At 39.7% G+C, this 16097-nt stretch overlaps 1 protein-coding gene across 4 annotated transcripts in view; it reads left to right on the top strand.

The window, feature by feature from the left end:
* The window catches only part of LOC110964939 (myocyte-specific enhancer factor 2A-like), a 62923-nt gene that overhangs the window by 28140 nt on the left and 18686 nt on the right, over positions 1 to 16097 (top strand). For 2 of the 4 annotated variants that reach the window (XM_051960500.1, XM_051960503.1), the window contains 2 exons: positions 1531 to 1724; positions 8808 to 9011. In XM_051960500.1, the coding sequence (XP_051816460.1) occupies positions 1671 to 1724; positions 8808 to 9011 (258 nt within the window). In that variant the 5' untranslated portion in view covers positions 1531 to 1670. Of the gene's footprint in view, positions 1 to 249; positions 457 to 1530; positions 1725 to 8807; positions 9012 to 16097 lie in introns of those variants that run through there. The other 2 variants (XM_051960505.1, XM_051960502.1) reach the window with 2 other exon arrangements.

Here is a 16097-nt window from a genome sequence, read left to right as displayed (position 1 = left end):
CTCAACCGTGCTTTCTTTTATAATTTGTAGATATACTTTCTTTTTTAAAATTAGGCTTCATTTATATCAGCAAAGTCACAATTGAAATTTATTCACTGAAGGAATTTTTTTTTCATATCTCTCAACTCTGTAAACTGGTTTTGCAGTGGGGGCTTTTGGTGGCTCAGCTCTGGGCTCCACATGCTGCAATAATCCAGGGAGGGTTAGGATAAAGCCTGGCTTCGTCTCACTCTCTGCCTCCTCCCAGATCAGAAGAGATTAGGAAAGAGCTAAGGAGCTCTGGGGGAAGGCAGGGCTCAGAAACACTGAGACTGAAGAGAGGAGGGACACAGCAAGGCAGGTGGACTCCTGCAGGAGGAGAAAGCGGGAAAGTCAGTGGTGAGTTCACAGGAGACGGCAGGGCTGAATTTACTGGTACAGATGAAAGAGAGTTTGGAGCCTGCTGTACAGTTCAAGGTGTGTTGACTATCTAGTTTTTGTTTGTTGATGTTTCTTCTTTGTGTGTTTCATGTAAATCCACTAGTCATAGATTCTAAAAATCTATGACGTTGAAAGGATTTTCAAAGTGGCTCTTAGGAACAAACGGAAATTACAAGTTGTTGTAGCAGAGTTGTTTGTGGGTGAGATGTTGGTGATGAGAGATCACATCCTGCTGGTGGGTCGATTGGTGCGCTTTGTGTGCTCTTGATGGAGCTTCTTGGTATCCGGTGAAAACTAGCAGCTGGTTTGCTCCTTTGTACTGTGCTAGTGGAGTTAGCAATGCCAAAGGAATTTACAGTACAAAAGTGAGGAGAAAAGCCTGAACAGTTCCAAATCAACTGGTGCACATTATAATGTGTTGCCATGTACTCTTTGGCACATGCCAATAGCTATATAAATGTCACTAACTATAAGCTGTATTCATGACGCCTTTATCACTATTCATTCTGTTCAAGTGCAAAACTGAATGTCCTGATGTTACCTTCAGTCTTGTACATGACCTGCATTTGGTTGTCTGAATTCAGGAAATCTATGACCTTCTGCTTTGGGATGCTTTTGTTAACTTCAACTGCGTGATTTGTGCAAGTATTTGACTTTAGGGGCGGCTGTGGCTCAGGTGGTAGAGCGGGTCGTTCAATGATCGAAGGCTCAGCGGTTCGATTCCTGTTCTCGCCTAGTCATGTGCTGTTGTATCCTTGGGCAAGACACTTAACCTACTTTGTCTCCAGTGCTCTCACGCTGATGTATGAATGCGTGTGAATATTGGTGGTGGTTGGAGGGGCTGTAGGTGCAGATTGGCAGCCATGCTTCTGTCAGTCTGCCCCAGGGCAGCTGTGGCTATAAATGTAGCTTACCACCACCAGAGTGAGAATGTGTGAGTGAATGAATAATGGATTCATTGTAAAGCGCTTTGGGTGTCTTGAAAAGTGCTATATAAATGTAACCATTATTATAATTTACCTTGCTGAATAAAACAGCTTGTCAGTATTCATACTGTGATATCTGATTTACAGTAGGTTTATGCTAGCTGTTCCTCTGTCTTTGTTTCAGCAAACCATGCCCAGCTGATGCCGGATGCCAGAAACAGTAACTGACATTGGAACTATGTGTTAAGGACTGTCTCTTGAATTCTTAACTACCTGGAGCCCACTGATATTCTTCTTCGGCTGTTAGTGGAAGTTGTTCTGGCAATGGGGAGGAAGAAGATTCAGATCACCCGGATTGTAGATGAGAGGAACCGACAGGTCAGTGTCTCCTCCTTCTCCTGTCTCCTTACATTTAATCTTACAATCAATTATGTGTTGTTCACTTTCTGCATAGAAATCTCTAAGTAAGGACCTTCTATGCTCATAGACTGCTGCACTGTCCCTGAGCCCTGATGCTACTCTGAAAAGAAAAGAGTGTGCTTTTGTCTTGGAAATCACTATCTTGTTGCAGTTTTGGAATTATTTTGTTTTTTGTTCAGTTTTCACGATATCTGATGTGTTGGTGTGTGGGTTTGTTGTGTTTATTTTATAAATACACTACCATTCAGAAGTTTGGGGTCGCTTAGAAATGTCCTTATTTTTGAAGGAAAAGCATTTTTTTCTATGAAGATAACTTTAAATGAATCAGAAATAAAGTCTAGACATTGGTAATGTGGTAAATGACTATTCTAGCTGGAAATGGCTGATTTTTAATGGAATATCTACTTAGGGGTACAGAGGAACATTCCAGCAACCATCACTCCTGTGTTAGCTAATGGTGTCGAAAGGCTAATTGATGATTAGAAAACCCTTGTTTTAGCACATGAATAGAAGTGTGCGTTTTCATGAAAACATTGAAATTGTCTGGGTGACCCCAAAGTATTAAATGGCAGTGTGTGTGTGTCTATAGGAGCCACGAGCACAAACTCACATTTTAACTAAAGAATTCCTTATCAGAGGTTATGGATGTGAAAGTGCTGACAGGTTCATAAACAGGAGTGCCTAAAGGAACCTTTAGCAAATCTCTTTTGCTTTCAGTTCAGTCTAAAGAGCTTCTAAAGGTTTCTCTAAGTCATTTCGCTTTTGAGAGTTCAGTGGTCACAGCTGGTGGCAAAGGCAGTAATTTGGGGTTAGCTGGGTCTGGACAGCACCCTGTCATTAGCAGGGTGGGTCAGTGTTAGGGACACACAGTGGCCTTCTCTCCTCACCGTCTCCTTACGCAGCCACACTGCTACCCACTGGAATCCCTCGCTGTCTGTCTCCTCTATATATATCACCCCCAACAGCACAACAAATACCAGCCTGTCTGGAAGGAAGGCGCAGGCTCTGGAAATAGGGATGTGGCTGGAAAATAAATATCTGGGATGATGTTTATATTTGATGTTTGGTTGTCTTGGCCAAAGCATTTTTAGATAGACACTACTTTAGTTGTCTGGTGTGCACTATCACAGCAGCCTGCCGTATATTTAGTTTCTTGTACTCTATTTTGGGTAGCTGACTTGTGCACTTGTTTTATCTGTCAAGCACATCAAGCTTTAGTAGCAGTTTTTCTTCTTTTTTATTTTGTCACACACAGATTGTATAGTACCAATATTACTGTAGTGAGAGATACAGTAGCAACACAGCAACCTTTAGCAGCTGCATATTCTAAAAGAGGAACAGTGTAGTTCTTTGTCATGTCTTCTCACAGAAATGTGTTTGCAAATCATACTTGACAAATGTTGGATAAATCTTCAATCTAATTTAAGACATAACAGTAAAAACAAAACAAAAACAAACAAATATTAACTGCCCTAGAATCATAATCTGAAGTGTGGTGTCCATTTTACCACTGTCATTAATTGTAGTTATTGTATTACGTTTTCAATATTTTTTCTGTCATTGTCTTTAGTGTTTCTGGAATTAGTACCAATGTTCAGCTTGGTTGAACATGAACTTGGCTTGTTGGTTATGTTTGCTTCCCAACTGGAACATTTGGGGAGTTTGGCTAAGGCCACTTTGCTCCTCAGACATTCTGAAAACAAATTAAATTGTACTGGAGACAAATGACATTATATCACTCCCTGTGGGACATAATGTTAATGTTAAAATATATAAAGCAAAGGGTACAGGACATATATACAGTCCTGTACAAAAAAATTTATACACTTGTAAAGACCACACTTATCACAGCATTTTTGAGTTCCCAGTGTCTCCTAGAATTCTTCATATTCTATGATGAAATCATTGAAACTCTTGTGCCTTTGTCAGAAAAGATTTATTACTGGTCTTCTGGAAGTATGACAGAATCTGTTGATTTAAAATTATACACACAATAATGTTAATATTTAGTTAAATATCCCTTGGCCATTTTTTACCTCAATTTGGCACTGTTAGTAGCCATCCACAAGCTTCTGGTTACTCTGCCAAGGAACGTCGGAGTTATGTGACAAATGGCGAACATTTGTCTGTGAATCTGTGAATCTGACTCTCTGTCTGTCTGAAACATTACTCAAAAACGGACCAATAGATTTGGATGAAATTTTCAGGGAAGGTCAGAAATGATGCAAAGACCAACTGATTAGATTTTGGCATTGATGCGGCTTATAATCTGGATCCACGGCTTTAAGGATTTCTCACTGGGAGAAATAGCTGCCGGCACGGCGTCGCTGTAACCATGACGTGAACACTGTGTCAGTTACCTGCTGAGGATCACATGACTACAAAATGACCATGATTTATCAGTTGGAAATTATACAAGAAACAAATGATTAAACAGTGGGGTGCTTCTGTTTCATCAATTCCTGCCTCCTGCTACATATTTAGGTCACCCAATGTAGTGAACCCCAGCCAGACAATGGTGAAGCTCCTGATGCTTCCACAAAGCTTTTATGTTCAGCTGTCAGCCTTATTTTGAACACAAATTCACCTTTCTGTCCTTCTGACCGTTTTCTTTCATCTTTATGTAAATTTTCAGACTTTTTGATAGCGTCTTCGTCATGTCAAGAAACCTCTTCTTAGATAAACACTTCCTGTGTCGCTGGTATGGTTACAAAATAAAAGCCCGTAACATTAAAAATACGTCTTTAAAATAAAAGCATGGAGGAAACAGTTATTTTATCACTAGCAAAACAAAGGCTTGTCAAAAGTGATAAGCTGGTCAACAGACCTTTATAAGAGTAATTTACATGCCATTCGGTATAAAATCATAATGTGCACATGCATAACACATGCCTGTGCTACACGCAAGGTAATTTCTTACCGAAGATTTCATCCATCGGAAATGAGCAACTGAGCAGCCTTGACAGAGTACTGCGCTCTCGGAGTGCTTTTTTAGTTGTGTGTTTGACCACTTAGTTTGACAGAACTGGTACAGTTAAACTAAATGTTTTGGCATCTGACATAGTGGTTTCTTCAGTGTAGTCCTTGGGTTCTTGATGGGGTTTGGGTAGACCAGTCTAAAACCTTCATTCTAGCCTGATTTAGCTGTTTCTTTACCACTTCTAATGTGTGCTTGGGGTCATTGTTTTGTCAGAACACCCAACTGCGTCCAAGATCAATGTTCTGGCTGATGGTTTTAGGACAATTCCTTCTTAATTATTCCATTTATTTTGTGTGAATCACCCATTCCACTTGCACCAAAACAGCCCTAGAGCATAATACTACCCCCACCGTGCTTGACAGTAGGTATGGTGTTTTTGATGTCAAAGGCGTCATTTTCTTTCCTCCAAACATATTTTCTGGTCACTGTGGCTAGCTGCGGCATAGCTCAAGTTTTATTTCATTTGACACATAGAACCTTCCTCCAGAAGGCCTTTTCTTTGGCCATGTGATCAGCACCACATCAGTTCAGCCTTAAGGTGCTGCTTCTGAAGGTAGAGTTTGATTTTTGCACAGCCTCTCAGCCCATAGTTATGTAAAGCATGACTAACTGTAGACACTGACACATGTATTCAAGCAGCTTCTTATTTATTGCAGATATGCTTTTTGGGGATTCTCGGTTGATGCTTGTGCATCCTGACCAATTTTCTCTCAGCAGCAAATAATAATTTGCATTTCCTTCCTGATCGTTGCAGTGACACAACTGTGCCATGCACTATGTACTTAAAAAATTTGATGATTTTGTTATCTTTAAAATAACTCAGAATGACTTTCCTGACATTTTCTAAGCCAATGGTTTGGTTCTTCAGATCTGAGTCTATCAGATCTTAGTGTATCAAATGGGTCCAATTTAAATTTGCTTAGAGGAGTCAGTAGCTGTAGTCAATCGTAATCACTGAAAAGAAGTTAGGAGGTCATTCTACTCAGAACTGTTGCTTGACACAACTTTCTAAATCAATATATACATTGCATATACACTTGTATTTTAATGATTAAATAATATAAAATTAAGAATTCTAGGAGTCATTGGAAACTCAAGACTGTTGTAATATACATGGTATTTGCAAGTGCATGTAAACTTTTGTTCAGTGTCTAAATGATTTGTTAACAGCTCATGTCTTTCTGGATCTCTGTACTATAAAAAAGAAAAAGCCACAATGCTGTCATGAATATATAATAAAACTCTGTGCAGTTGATGGCTTGTAGTCAGAGAGTAAAAGCCTTCAAGTGAGTTTAAAAAGAGAAGGCAGCTGTAAGTCTCTAGGTTCCAGACATTTTATCTAACATAAAAACACGACAGAGTTTTTATGTGAGATAAACCAAAACTTAGCTTTTAATGAAATAAAAAAACTACCTTGTTTTAAAATTACAATCGTTAACATTTCAATAAGATTTTAGAAACCTCAAATCCTGTTTAGTACAGCACACAGAACTCTCTTAGAAATATGACTGAAGAGCAACTGCTTTATCAGTGTTTACAGAGGAGCCAAACAAATGCATGCTGTTGTAATAGCCTTCACCTAACATTTGAGAAGGGGTTCTGGGACCTCAGTGTTTTTATGTGTCCTTCACTATGGAACCACCTGTGTTTCAACGGAATGCTTTTATTGTGAAGCAGCAGCAGCAGTAGGTTTGCTTTAGCAGAAACTAGAGAGAACATGCTGTCGTGGACCCTGCTACCATAAATGAATATTGTATAATGACTGACTGCAAAATACACTGACTGACTAGTACAGACATTTCAGCAATGACACAGTCACTGTGATTATTCAAGATATTGTTAGTATTTTCTTTAGCCAAAAATACTTGAGAGTTATCTCATCCCACAGAAGCTGTTAGTTGTATAAGTAATCTAAAAATGAGTCAAAATAGTCACTGGACAACAAGGCTATGACAGTTTTTAGACTCTCATTTTTGTTAAACTAGAACTAAGCATAATTTCATGTTTGGTCATGATGGATATTTGAATGAGGGGATGTTCCAGTGACCAGTGAATAACCAGTAAAGTAGTGAAGTGCAATAGAACGTAAAGAGTAGCACTATGCCAGGGTATATAGAGGGTTTTAATTTTTCTTAATTTCAAATGCATGCAAGAGCAAGAAGAGCAAGAAAGTATGGGATATGAGTGGGTGTTTTATACTTAACAGATTAATGGAATGCAACCACGGTTCCCTGAAATGCCCGTAAACCCTCACCCAATCAAGTTTATAGGATAATTCAAAATTCCCCACACTGAACTGTTGCATTTGGCAGAACACCAACTCAAAACTGAAAAAAGAAAAACTAAGCCTTTTGAACAGTTTATATGTCTGCTTAGATTGCAAATTACTGTGGCCCATGTCCGTGCTCAGAATTTGTAGAACTAGACTGTTTGAATAATTGAGACTCTTACCATTGTCACTCACTGCTGATGTGATGCTTTGAGCAATGACCTGAACTTTACTGCTCCAGTAAAACTGTTCAGCTGCCAGCAGTAGAAGACTGAGTTACGAAGCTGTCTATATAAGCAAAATGCAAGAGCCCCATAAAATACATTTGATGCTTTGAACATTTTAAACTGCAAGAGTCTAAGAAAGATCCTAGATGTGAGATATGAGTCAGAATCCCAGAAGCTATGATTGGAGGAAGACATACACAGATAAGAAGAGGTGATTCACTGCAAGGAGTGAACTACATATCAAAAAAGTCATGAGAGTGTATGATCCATGTGTGACTTGTGGGTTGTGTGTGGGTTTATTGAGAGCTGTAAAGGGTCCACTCTAAGCAATACATTTTAGCATTACGGTTTGAAGGAACATGGACCGGTCAAGGATGACTGTTATCATTTTTGGTATCACAGTATAACATCACAGTATATGCCTGGGGTGTTTTTGAGCTGTATTTCTCCAGGAAAGGTTCATGCACAGCCACTCCTGTACTGATTACTGTTCGGACTTATCACCTTGACAGTTATCATTAGGAGAGGAGAAAATGTTACTCAGTAGCTTTCCTAACCCACATTTCCTATCCACTCAAACAGTAATATTCCAGCAAATTCCCATGCTATCGGCACCCTCTTTTGGGAATTCAAATCTGACACAGAGAGACCATCATCACCCCTTACTGTCTCCTTCCTGTGAGAAACATATTTTAATCTTTCCTTTTCTTTCAAGACTATGGGCCTTTGTTAGTGACTGACTATGTGTCAGCGACTCATTCTACCACAGTGTTCCCCCGTTATCTTTTTTTTGGATACTTCCTGTAGATCACGTCCTCCTGTACGAATGCATTCTTGAAATCTGCTATTGAGATTCCTCATTGACCGCTGCAACATCTCAGCTGGGATACTGTGAATTTCATCCTGAATTCTCTGTTTTAACTCATCCAGAGTTCTTGGTTGAGTCGTGTACAGTTTCCTCTTTAGATAGCCCCAGGTAGATTTCAAGAATGCATTTGTACAGGAGGACGCCATCTACAGGAAGAAATTTTAAAAAAATGAAAATTCCATCGTTTCAATTACGTACTATGAATAAAATATTTTTCTTCCATCACTCTTGGTTTTATTGGATTGTTAAAATGTTCCCGTTTTTTTTTTGTGTCACCCTGTATTACAGGCTGCAAAAGAATGCACTCTGGTGTGTCTTGTTGATATTAGATTGACGACTTAGATTGCATCGACTTAAAGGAGAATATTTTTTTTTAAAAATCTAGTCATGAATGATAAAAAACATCTTAATTTTACTGTAATCAGGTCTTATCAAGTTCATTCTGTTTCCAGCGGTATGATTTGTACCACTGATACACAGACATGAGTTTTCGACGGTCTAATCAGTGAACGCAGATGAACTTTAAATATATTAAATGTACACATAATAATGTGAAACACCTGATGGTTGGTTCAGAGTTTAGCTCTGAGCAAATACTGACATACACAGTATGATGTGCGTAGGTTCTAACTCATTACAGCCAGTCTCTTGTGGAAAAATCATTTAATGTTTGGTTCTGTTTGGTTCTGTTTTCCAGGTGACTTTCATGAAGAGGAAGTTCGGTCTGATGAAGAAGGCCTATGAGTTGAGTGTTCTGTGTGACTGTGAAATTGCCCTCATAATTTTCAATGGCTCCAACAAGCTGTTTCAGTATGCTAGCACCGACATGGACAAAGTCCTGCTGAAATACACGGAGTACAACGAACCCCATGAGAGCAGAACCAACTCTGACATTGTAGAGGTACGTAGTCAAATTTTTTTCGTAATCTCTATTAACTCATGTCAGTTCTTCTGTTGTCTTTTGAGACCTTTGACCTGACTGGTACCAAGTATACGGCTAATATGTGAGAAATGTTAGTAGAGAAAAACAGTTGACACCTGTTATGCTGCTGCACTCAGTTGTTGTGACTGCATCATGCAAATATACATCACATGCAACTGCTCATTTTGCATGAACACTCGTGGTAGCACAGATATGCTATTTTAGCGCTTTTGTAATTTGATAGTGCAGACACATGCATTCATGCCAAGGGGATAGCTTTTTTTGCATGGACAGACGCTTTTAGCATCCATTTAGAGGATTAGAGAAGGAAATGATTGCAGTTGTGTTTTAGAGAGATTAATTCCTAGAAAGCATAACACCAGAGGTTACGGTAGAACTCTTTCAGCTGTTGCAGCTTTTAATGTTGTCTTGTTTTTTTTTTCACTGTGGAAATCAAACTTACATCTTAAAATACAGTAAATGTGTCTATGTCACTCAATGGAACACAAATGTTTAACTGAATGGACTACACACAATGCAAAACACGTCCCAAAGCAACGGAAGGACAACAGGCATGTTGTGATACATAACAATACACAGTCTGGACATTGAGTGGCAGCTGATAATAAATCATTTATTTGTTCTTCTTTTAAACACTGAGTGACTGAAATATTTGTTAAAATCTGAATGGATCAATTTAAGTTAAGTGTCTTGCCCAAGGACACAACAGCACATGACTAGGTGAGAGCGGGAATCGAACCGCCAACCCTTTGATCATTGGACGACCCGCTCTACCACCTGAGCCACAGCCACTCCCAAATTCAGTGTTTCCCCTGGGTTGAAATGGCTGTGAGGTGGTGGGGTCACTTTCAGCTGAAAGTTGTTGGACAACAGGACCGTCTCCACCGTCTCCACCGCAACCGCGCCCCCCCCCCCCCCCCGCGCGGACGGTCTCGTCGGTCCGGCGGGTTTTGCACTGCACTTTTTTTTTTTTTTTTGCCGCGGACCAGTGAGGCGGCAATGTTGGCAGTATTTTAATGAGGCGATGGCCTGTACCGACGAGGCGGGCCGCCTCGCTGGTTATATGGGAGGGGAAACACTGAAATTAAACTTGAAGAAAGCAGAAACATATTGTTGCTCAATGTACATTTGTTTTGAAGGCTGTCTTAAGTAACTGCCAACTGTCCAACTATATATTTGTTCACTTTGGTGATTCAATAGTTAGTGGGGCAGTGGTTATATCAAAGTAAACATCTAGTAAAAGCTGACTTTCCATTAAATTATTTGGTATGGCTCAGTTTATTGTAGTGTATTGTCTTTGTTCCTTAGGCTTACTGTGGCGTTTTTTTATTCTTTACAGCAACACACACACACACACACAGGGCAAACTCCATGTTCTGCATTTGCATGAATGTAAGGATTAATTTCACTGTGTGTTTATTATAGAAGTTGGACTTTATAGTTGTGCTGTACTGGACTGCATTATGATAAAAGTTGTTTTCTAATGCTTTTCACTCCTTTACAAACCATAAAGGGGAAGAAAGTAAATGTTTTAAGTTTAAAACTTAGTCAGTTTTTCTTTTCAATGTCGAAATTTTCGACAATTTTTAGTTTTGTAGTTGATTTAAACATAACAAATAGAAACATGAAAAATATTAAGTAACTAGCTAAACAGGTTGGTCTTCCAAATCTGTGAGACTACAATAACAACTAACACACACCAGTCTTGGCAGGCCTTCTGGAGACATGTTTTCAGTGATAAGATCCAGCCGTCTACCCTTTCTGTGGGGTCCTACATCATTGTGGTGATGCTGACAGTGTTGTGTCATGGTCCCTGAGCAGCACTGTCCTGTTTTCACAGCACGTACTCACTGCCACTGCCATTAAAAATGAATGGTCATCGTGACTCACGTTCTAGCTGTTTATGTAAGCTTCTAATGTGTGTTTGCTTTTCTGAGAGCCTGAATTTACGACTTCTACTCTCTCTCCCGAATACACACAGAACCAAACATTCAGCTGTAAAGGAAGCTAAAATTCCCAAACTAACTGTTTATTTTCAAAGTGCCTCTTTCCCCTTCCTGAAAAAGAGTGGAGCTCCAGTGCTCATATTTTTCAGGAGAATCCAGCCATGTTTTTTTCCATCTGTCTTCTGTCCTTAATTGGTGTCCATAGTCCTAGCAGTATTGCAAACTTTTATCCTTCACAAGTAAATTTCACATTCTTTCTTAAGGGCAACTTTTGTCACAGGGCTAAAAAAGGAAAATAAAGCCTGAAGCCAGTATAATGATAGGGATAAACAGGAACATGCCTGGAAATCTGTAAAGCCTGACCAAACACTATAACTGAATGCTGAATTCATCCATTTAGATATAGCAATCACAGTGGTAGAGATTATTCATATGCATCATTATTATTGGCCATAATGATTCTAAAGGTTATATTCATGTGTACTCTCCTGCTGTTAACCACAAGCAGACACCTGTGTAAGCACGACAAGCCATTAGTCAGGCTTGATTTGCCTGCTTTAGGCCTTTATTTGTTTATTCCCACAAATGTCACGCAGACAGGCAATCTGTTTAAATCAAATCCTGAAAACTGAGAAGTTGCTCCTTTACATATCGGTCAGTCCATTTGCAACATTCAAGAATGAAATTTGATTATGTGAAGAGTGCAAACCCACTGGCGACAACAGATGCCCTGTGTTGGGAGGGATCAGTGCAAACCTTTGGATTCAATGTCATTGTTTAATGGAAAATTTTGCTGATAACTCTCTCTTAAACATGCTAATAACTCACGAGTTTCTTTGTCGCAGACTGAATGTCTGCTGCTTTCAGCATACTGTGTCTCTTTATTGTGTTTGGTAATTTAAACAACTTTTTTTAAGTTAAATTTTGTTCTGAGGACCTAGCAACCACAATGATGCTGCAGTTGCTGCTCTGTTGTCATTTTCAGAGAATTGCTAATTCATTTTCACACATATTTGTGGAACCTTATGCATGGCATCAACTGGGATGTTGTCTTAGAGCTAGTTATGTTCGGTGATGCCCTCAAGTTTTAGCAAAAGCCAGTACTGTTATTTAAGACAAAACAATGTTGCAAAAATGTACAAAAACATCAAATCTCTTTTGTTGGCACTAACTTCTTTTGGGTTACACAGTGGCTTGGTGGTTTGCACTTTTGCCTAGAAGATCCCAAGTTTGTGTCCTGGGCCTGGATTCTTTCTGCATGGAGTTTGCATGTTCTCCCTGTGCATGCGTGGGTTTTCTCCAGTTTCTCCCACAGTACTAAAACATGCTGAGTTTAATTGGTAACTCTAAATTGTCCGTAGGTGTGAACATGAGTGTGCTTGTTTGTCTCTATATGTAGCCCTGTGATAGACTCGTGACCTGTCCAGGGTGTCCCATGCCTTCACCCTAAGTCAGTTGTAATAGACTCCAGCATCCTCCCTCCCTCCCTCCATGTTACCCTAGTGAGTATCAACCGATGTATGGATAATGGATGGATTAGCATCTTTCCTACAGTGTCCTGGCACCTAAAATAAAAGGCAGGTAGTATATAGGCTAGGTGTAATACATATGTGAAAAAAACATTAACCTAGAAAAGCAGGGTAATGTAACCTTCAAGTATTTGAAACAAACAATGCTGCATTAAAGCTCACTCATCCAGTTTCCTTGTTAGGACTTTGAAGTGACCTTGTCTTATTGTCTGTGCTGCTAAAAAGCTTCAGATTTAGCTGTGTATGTTGGTCTGCGTTATGCCTGTCTCTCTTGCTTAACATCTTGTTCATGCTGATGTTGTGAAAGAAACATATGGAAATTTTAGTTATCAGGTACTGGTCAAAGAAACCCACAGAGACTGCTGCACACAGCATCCTACCACACACGCAGCTTTATATGTTGACAGGCTGGTTTGACAGCAGCACCCGATTCACATTCTGAGCCACTGCTATGTTAGCCTAAATTAGCTAATGCTAGCCTCTGTGAACATTGAAGAGCATTAGTATAATGGATGCAGTTGTCACAAACAGTAACATTTCTGATATGAACATTCTGAATACATGCTGTTATTATAAATTAACAAATTCTCTCAGCTTGAATTCTTTGTACAAATCTGTATATTCATCTTTGAGGAGCTAGCAGTGACACTGTTTGCATTCTGACCTTTGGCTGCCTATAATTAGGCCCTGATCATCGAAACAAACACAAAATATTTATACATGGTCTTGTGAGGTGTTGTTTTCTGTACAGTTTCAGTAGACTTGTTGCTCCACCTGCACCTCACAACATTATCACTCTGCAGAAATCACTTCATCTTCCTACTGAGGACATACACAGGGTCATTTTGCTACCATTAAAAATGAGCACCACCACATTATCAGAATTTTTCTGTTGAAGTGAAGTATCTGAAGTAGCCTATTTCTATTCTATTCTGACCTATCTCTCGGCAAGAAAGTGAATGCCAAACTCACAGTTGTCCCTCAACATTCAGCACTTGTGAGTCCCTGATGTACTTTGTAGCTTGCTTTCCATTTAAAATACAAAGTTATTACAGTTCAACTAGCATTGGCAGTCTCTCTCATAGGTCCAGTTGTGGAGATGGCACATGACCAGTGCTAGAACTCACATCAATTAGTCCTGTAACCACAGCACTACACACAATACATCATGATTGTAACGATGACACTGACCAGCATATAGTCACAGAGTTAATGAGTGACAGTTAGTATTGGTTAACAGTGTTAAAACTGAAGCAATGTCATGACCCGTTTTTAGTACTTATGACATACAAGTTTGCAAGTTACTAATACTGATGTTATAAATCAGAACCTAGTCTTTTGAAATACACTACAGATTTATTCCCATATTGGGGTAATCAAATAGTAATGTCAACTTGAAATTGTGGTGGAAACTCTGAGACCTTTTTTTTAAATGATGAGCTGCCAGCTAAAACAGCTACAAAGTCCTCACTGGTCAGCTAATCTCTTTGACAGATTACTTTTGTCATCATAATTAAGACAGGTTTGTGTCTAGCAGAGTGGAGTTTCAACAACAACACAGCAGCGGTCCAAGATATGCAGTGTTGTCGTGTCAGCATGCAGAGCCCAGAAATCAATGAAAACCATAACAGAAGGAGAAAACTAACTACAGTACAATGGAACTTGACACTGTGGCAAACAGCAAAGCAGCTGAATTGGTTTAGTTTTGTATGATCGGATGCTTCATACGAAGCATGTGTAGAAAGTGTGTGTGCTCCCCTCGTTGAAAGTGTGAGAGTTTTGGCAGAGATGTGTTGGATCACATCTCAAGCGGTCGTGTGCCTGGCCTATTCTTGGCCTATAGGGCAATCACTCGACTTCAAAAGACTCATTCCAGGGAAAGAGGGGGCCTTGTTTTATCTTTGATGCAGCCCCAACAGCAACATGGCAGCTTAGCAGTGCAGCTCATGCCTCATGATGGCCGTGATCCAGATGCCTTTGGAGAGCCGCTAAAGCCAACTTTGACATTTGAGATGATAAGGAGACACACACTCTCAGATCCTCTACAGACACTTTAAGATAGCCCTCTGTGCCGAGACATGGTGTAGTGGTTTAAACCAGCATCTGTAGAGACACTTACATCCCTGTGGGTGTTGGCCAAAATCCCACTGGACCTTTCTATCCTGTCTCTACTCTGTCTCTGCCTTCATATGGTCCACTGTCAAATAGTGTCCACAACTCAGAAACTATTTGAGCTACAGGCCTACAATTTTGCATAGAAAGTACTTTTGTGACTATCTAATGGCATGCAAATTTAGGACTAATTTGAAAATGGTGCAGCAACACCCCCAAGGAATATCTGGTCATTTCACCTGAAATGACCCAGCTGTTCTCTCAAAAAAAATGTTTTCCTTTTGTTGTAAAGTCAAGCAGAGTTCACACCTTAATCGGAGAAATATTGTATACTAATAAACTCCTGATGCTGAGTAACTGAAAACGTCCCCTCTCCCACAGTTTGACTTGCATCTCCTCATGTCAGTAACAGTGATTGCAGAGTGATTATTCTCTGAATATCATTGCTGGAATGTTGCATTTCTGGAGTTGTGTATATATTTTGACCAAGTACTTGGCAGGCCAAAAGTATGTACCGGTATACCAACTACAGGTTTGCAGGTTGAAGTCTGTTTGTCAGACAGTTGTGTGATCATTTGATTCAAATTAGCAGCCAAGCCGAGGCTCTGTGCCTGAGTTTATTTTCTCATGACAGACATTAGATTGTAGCCATGAAAGCAGAGGTTAATACTTTAACAGCGTTGTAGGGCTTCTTGTATACACAGACACATTCCAGTGTCATTTTGTGTTGATGTCACAGTGTAGGTTATGTATCACAACACTTCCCCACCAGCAATCTTCTTGTCATAAAACAGATGTGCGATACTGCCCAGGACCTTAGCTCTTATTTATCCATTGCAAGAAATAACCAGTAAATGTTACAGTCTAATTTGCATATCGAAATAACAGACTCTTCTGTGTGAATGAACTTGTCACTGGCATTTGTTGTTGGCAGACAGAATGCACAGTAGGATTCTTCTAGAAGGCTGTACAGTGACTTGGTGGTTAGCACTTTCGCCTTGCAGCTAGAAGATCCGCAGTTTGAGCCCCGGCCTTCCTGCGATCTTTCTGCATGGAGTTTGCATGTTCACTCTATGTCAGCTGGGATAGACTCCAGCCTCCCACAATAATGAGGATGAAGCGATGTATAGATAATGAATGAATGGATGAATTTTTCCAGACAGTCACTGATGATGGAACTAAACTTGTTACAAGAGATCTGCAAATGTGGGTGCTTTTGGTGCTGTCTTTTTTTCTTTACTGTGTGTGTCAGTGTGTTTGTGGCAGCCATGTTATGTACAATTGACAGAATTTGAAATCACTAATGGATAATGTGTTTGCCACCTGTCATTTTGACTAATAGCAAGTAATTGCTTGTGTAATTCACATAATGTATCATAATTAGATGAAGTGGAATAATTATCAAAGGGTTCAACAAACACGCAGGGTGACGGAATTAGGTACAGCTTGAATTAAAC

Source organism: Acanthochromis polyacanthus, chromosome 2 (genome assembly GCF_021347895.1).
Source record: "Acanthochromis polyacanthus isolate Apoly-LR-REF ecotype Palm Island chromosome 2, KAUST_Apoly_ChrSc, whole genome shotgun sequence".
Lineage (NCBI taxonomy): Eukaryota > Metazoa > Chordata > Actinopteri > Pomacentridae > Acanthochromis > Acanthochromis polyacanthus.
This window is presented reverse-complemented; position numbering and strand designations above follow the sequence as displayed.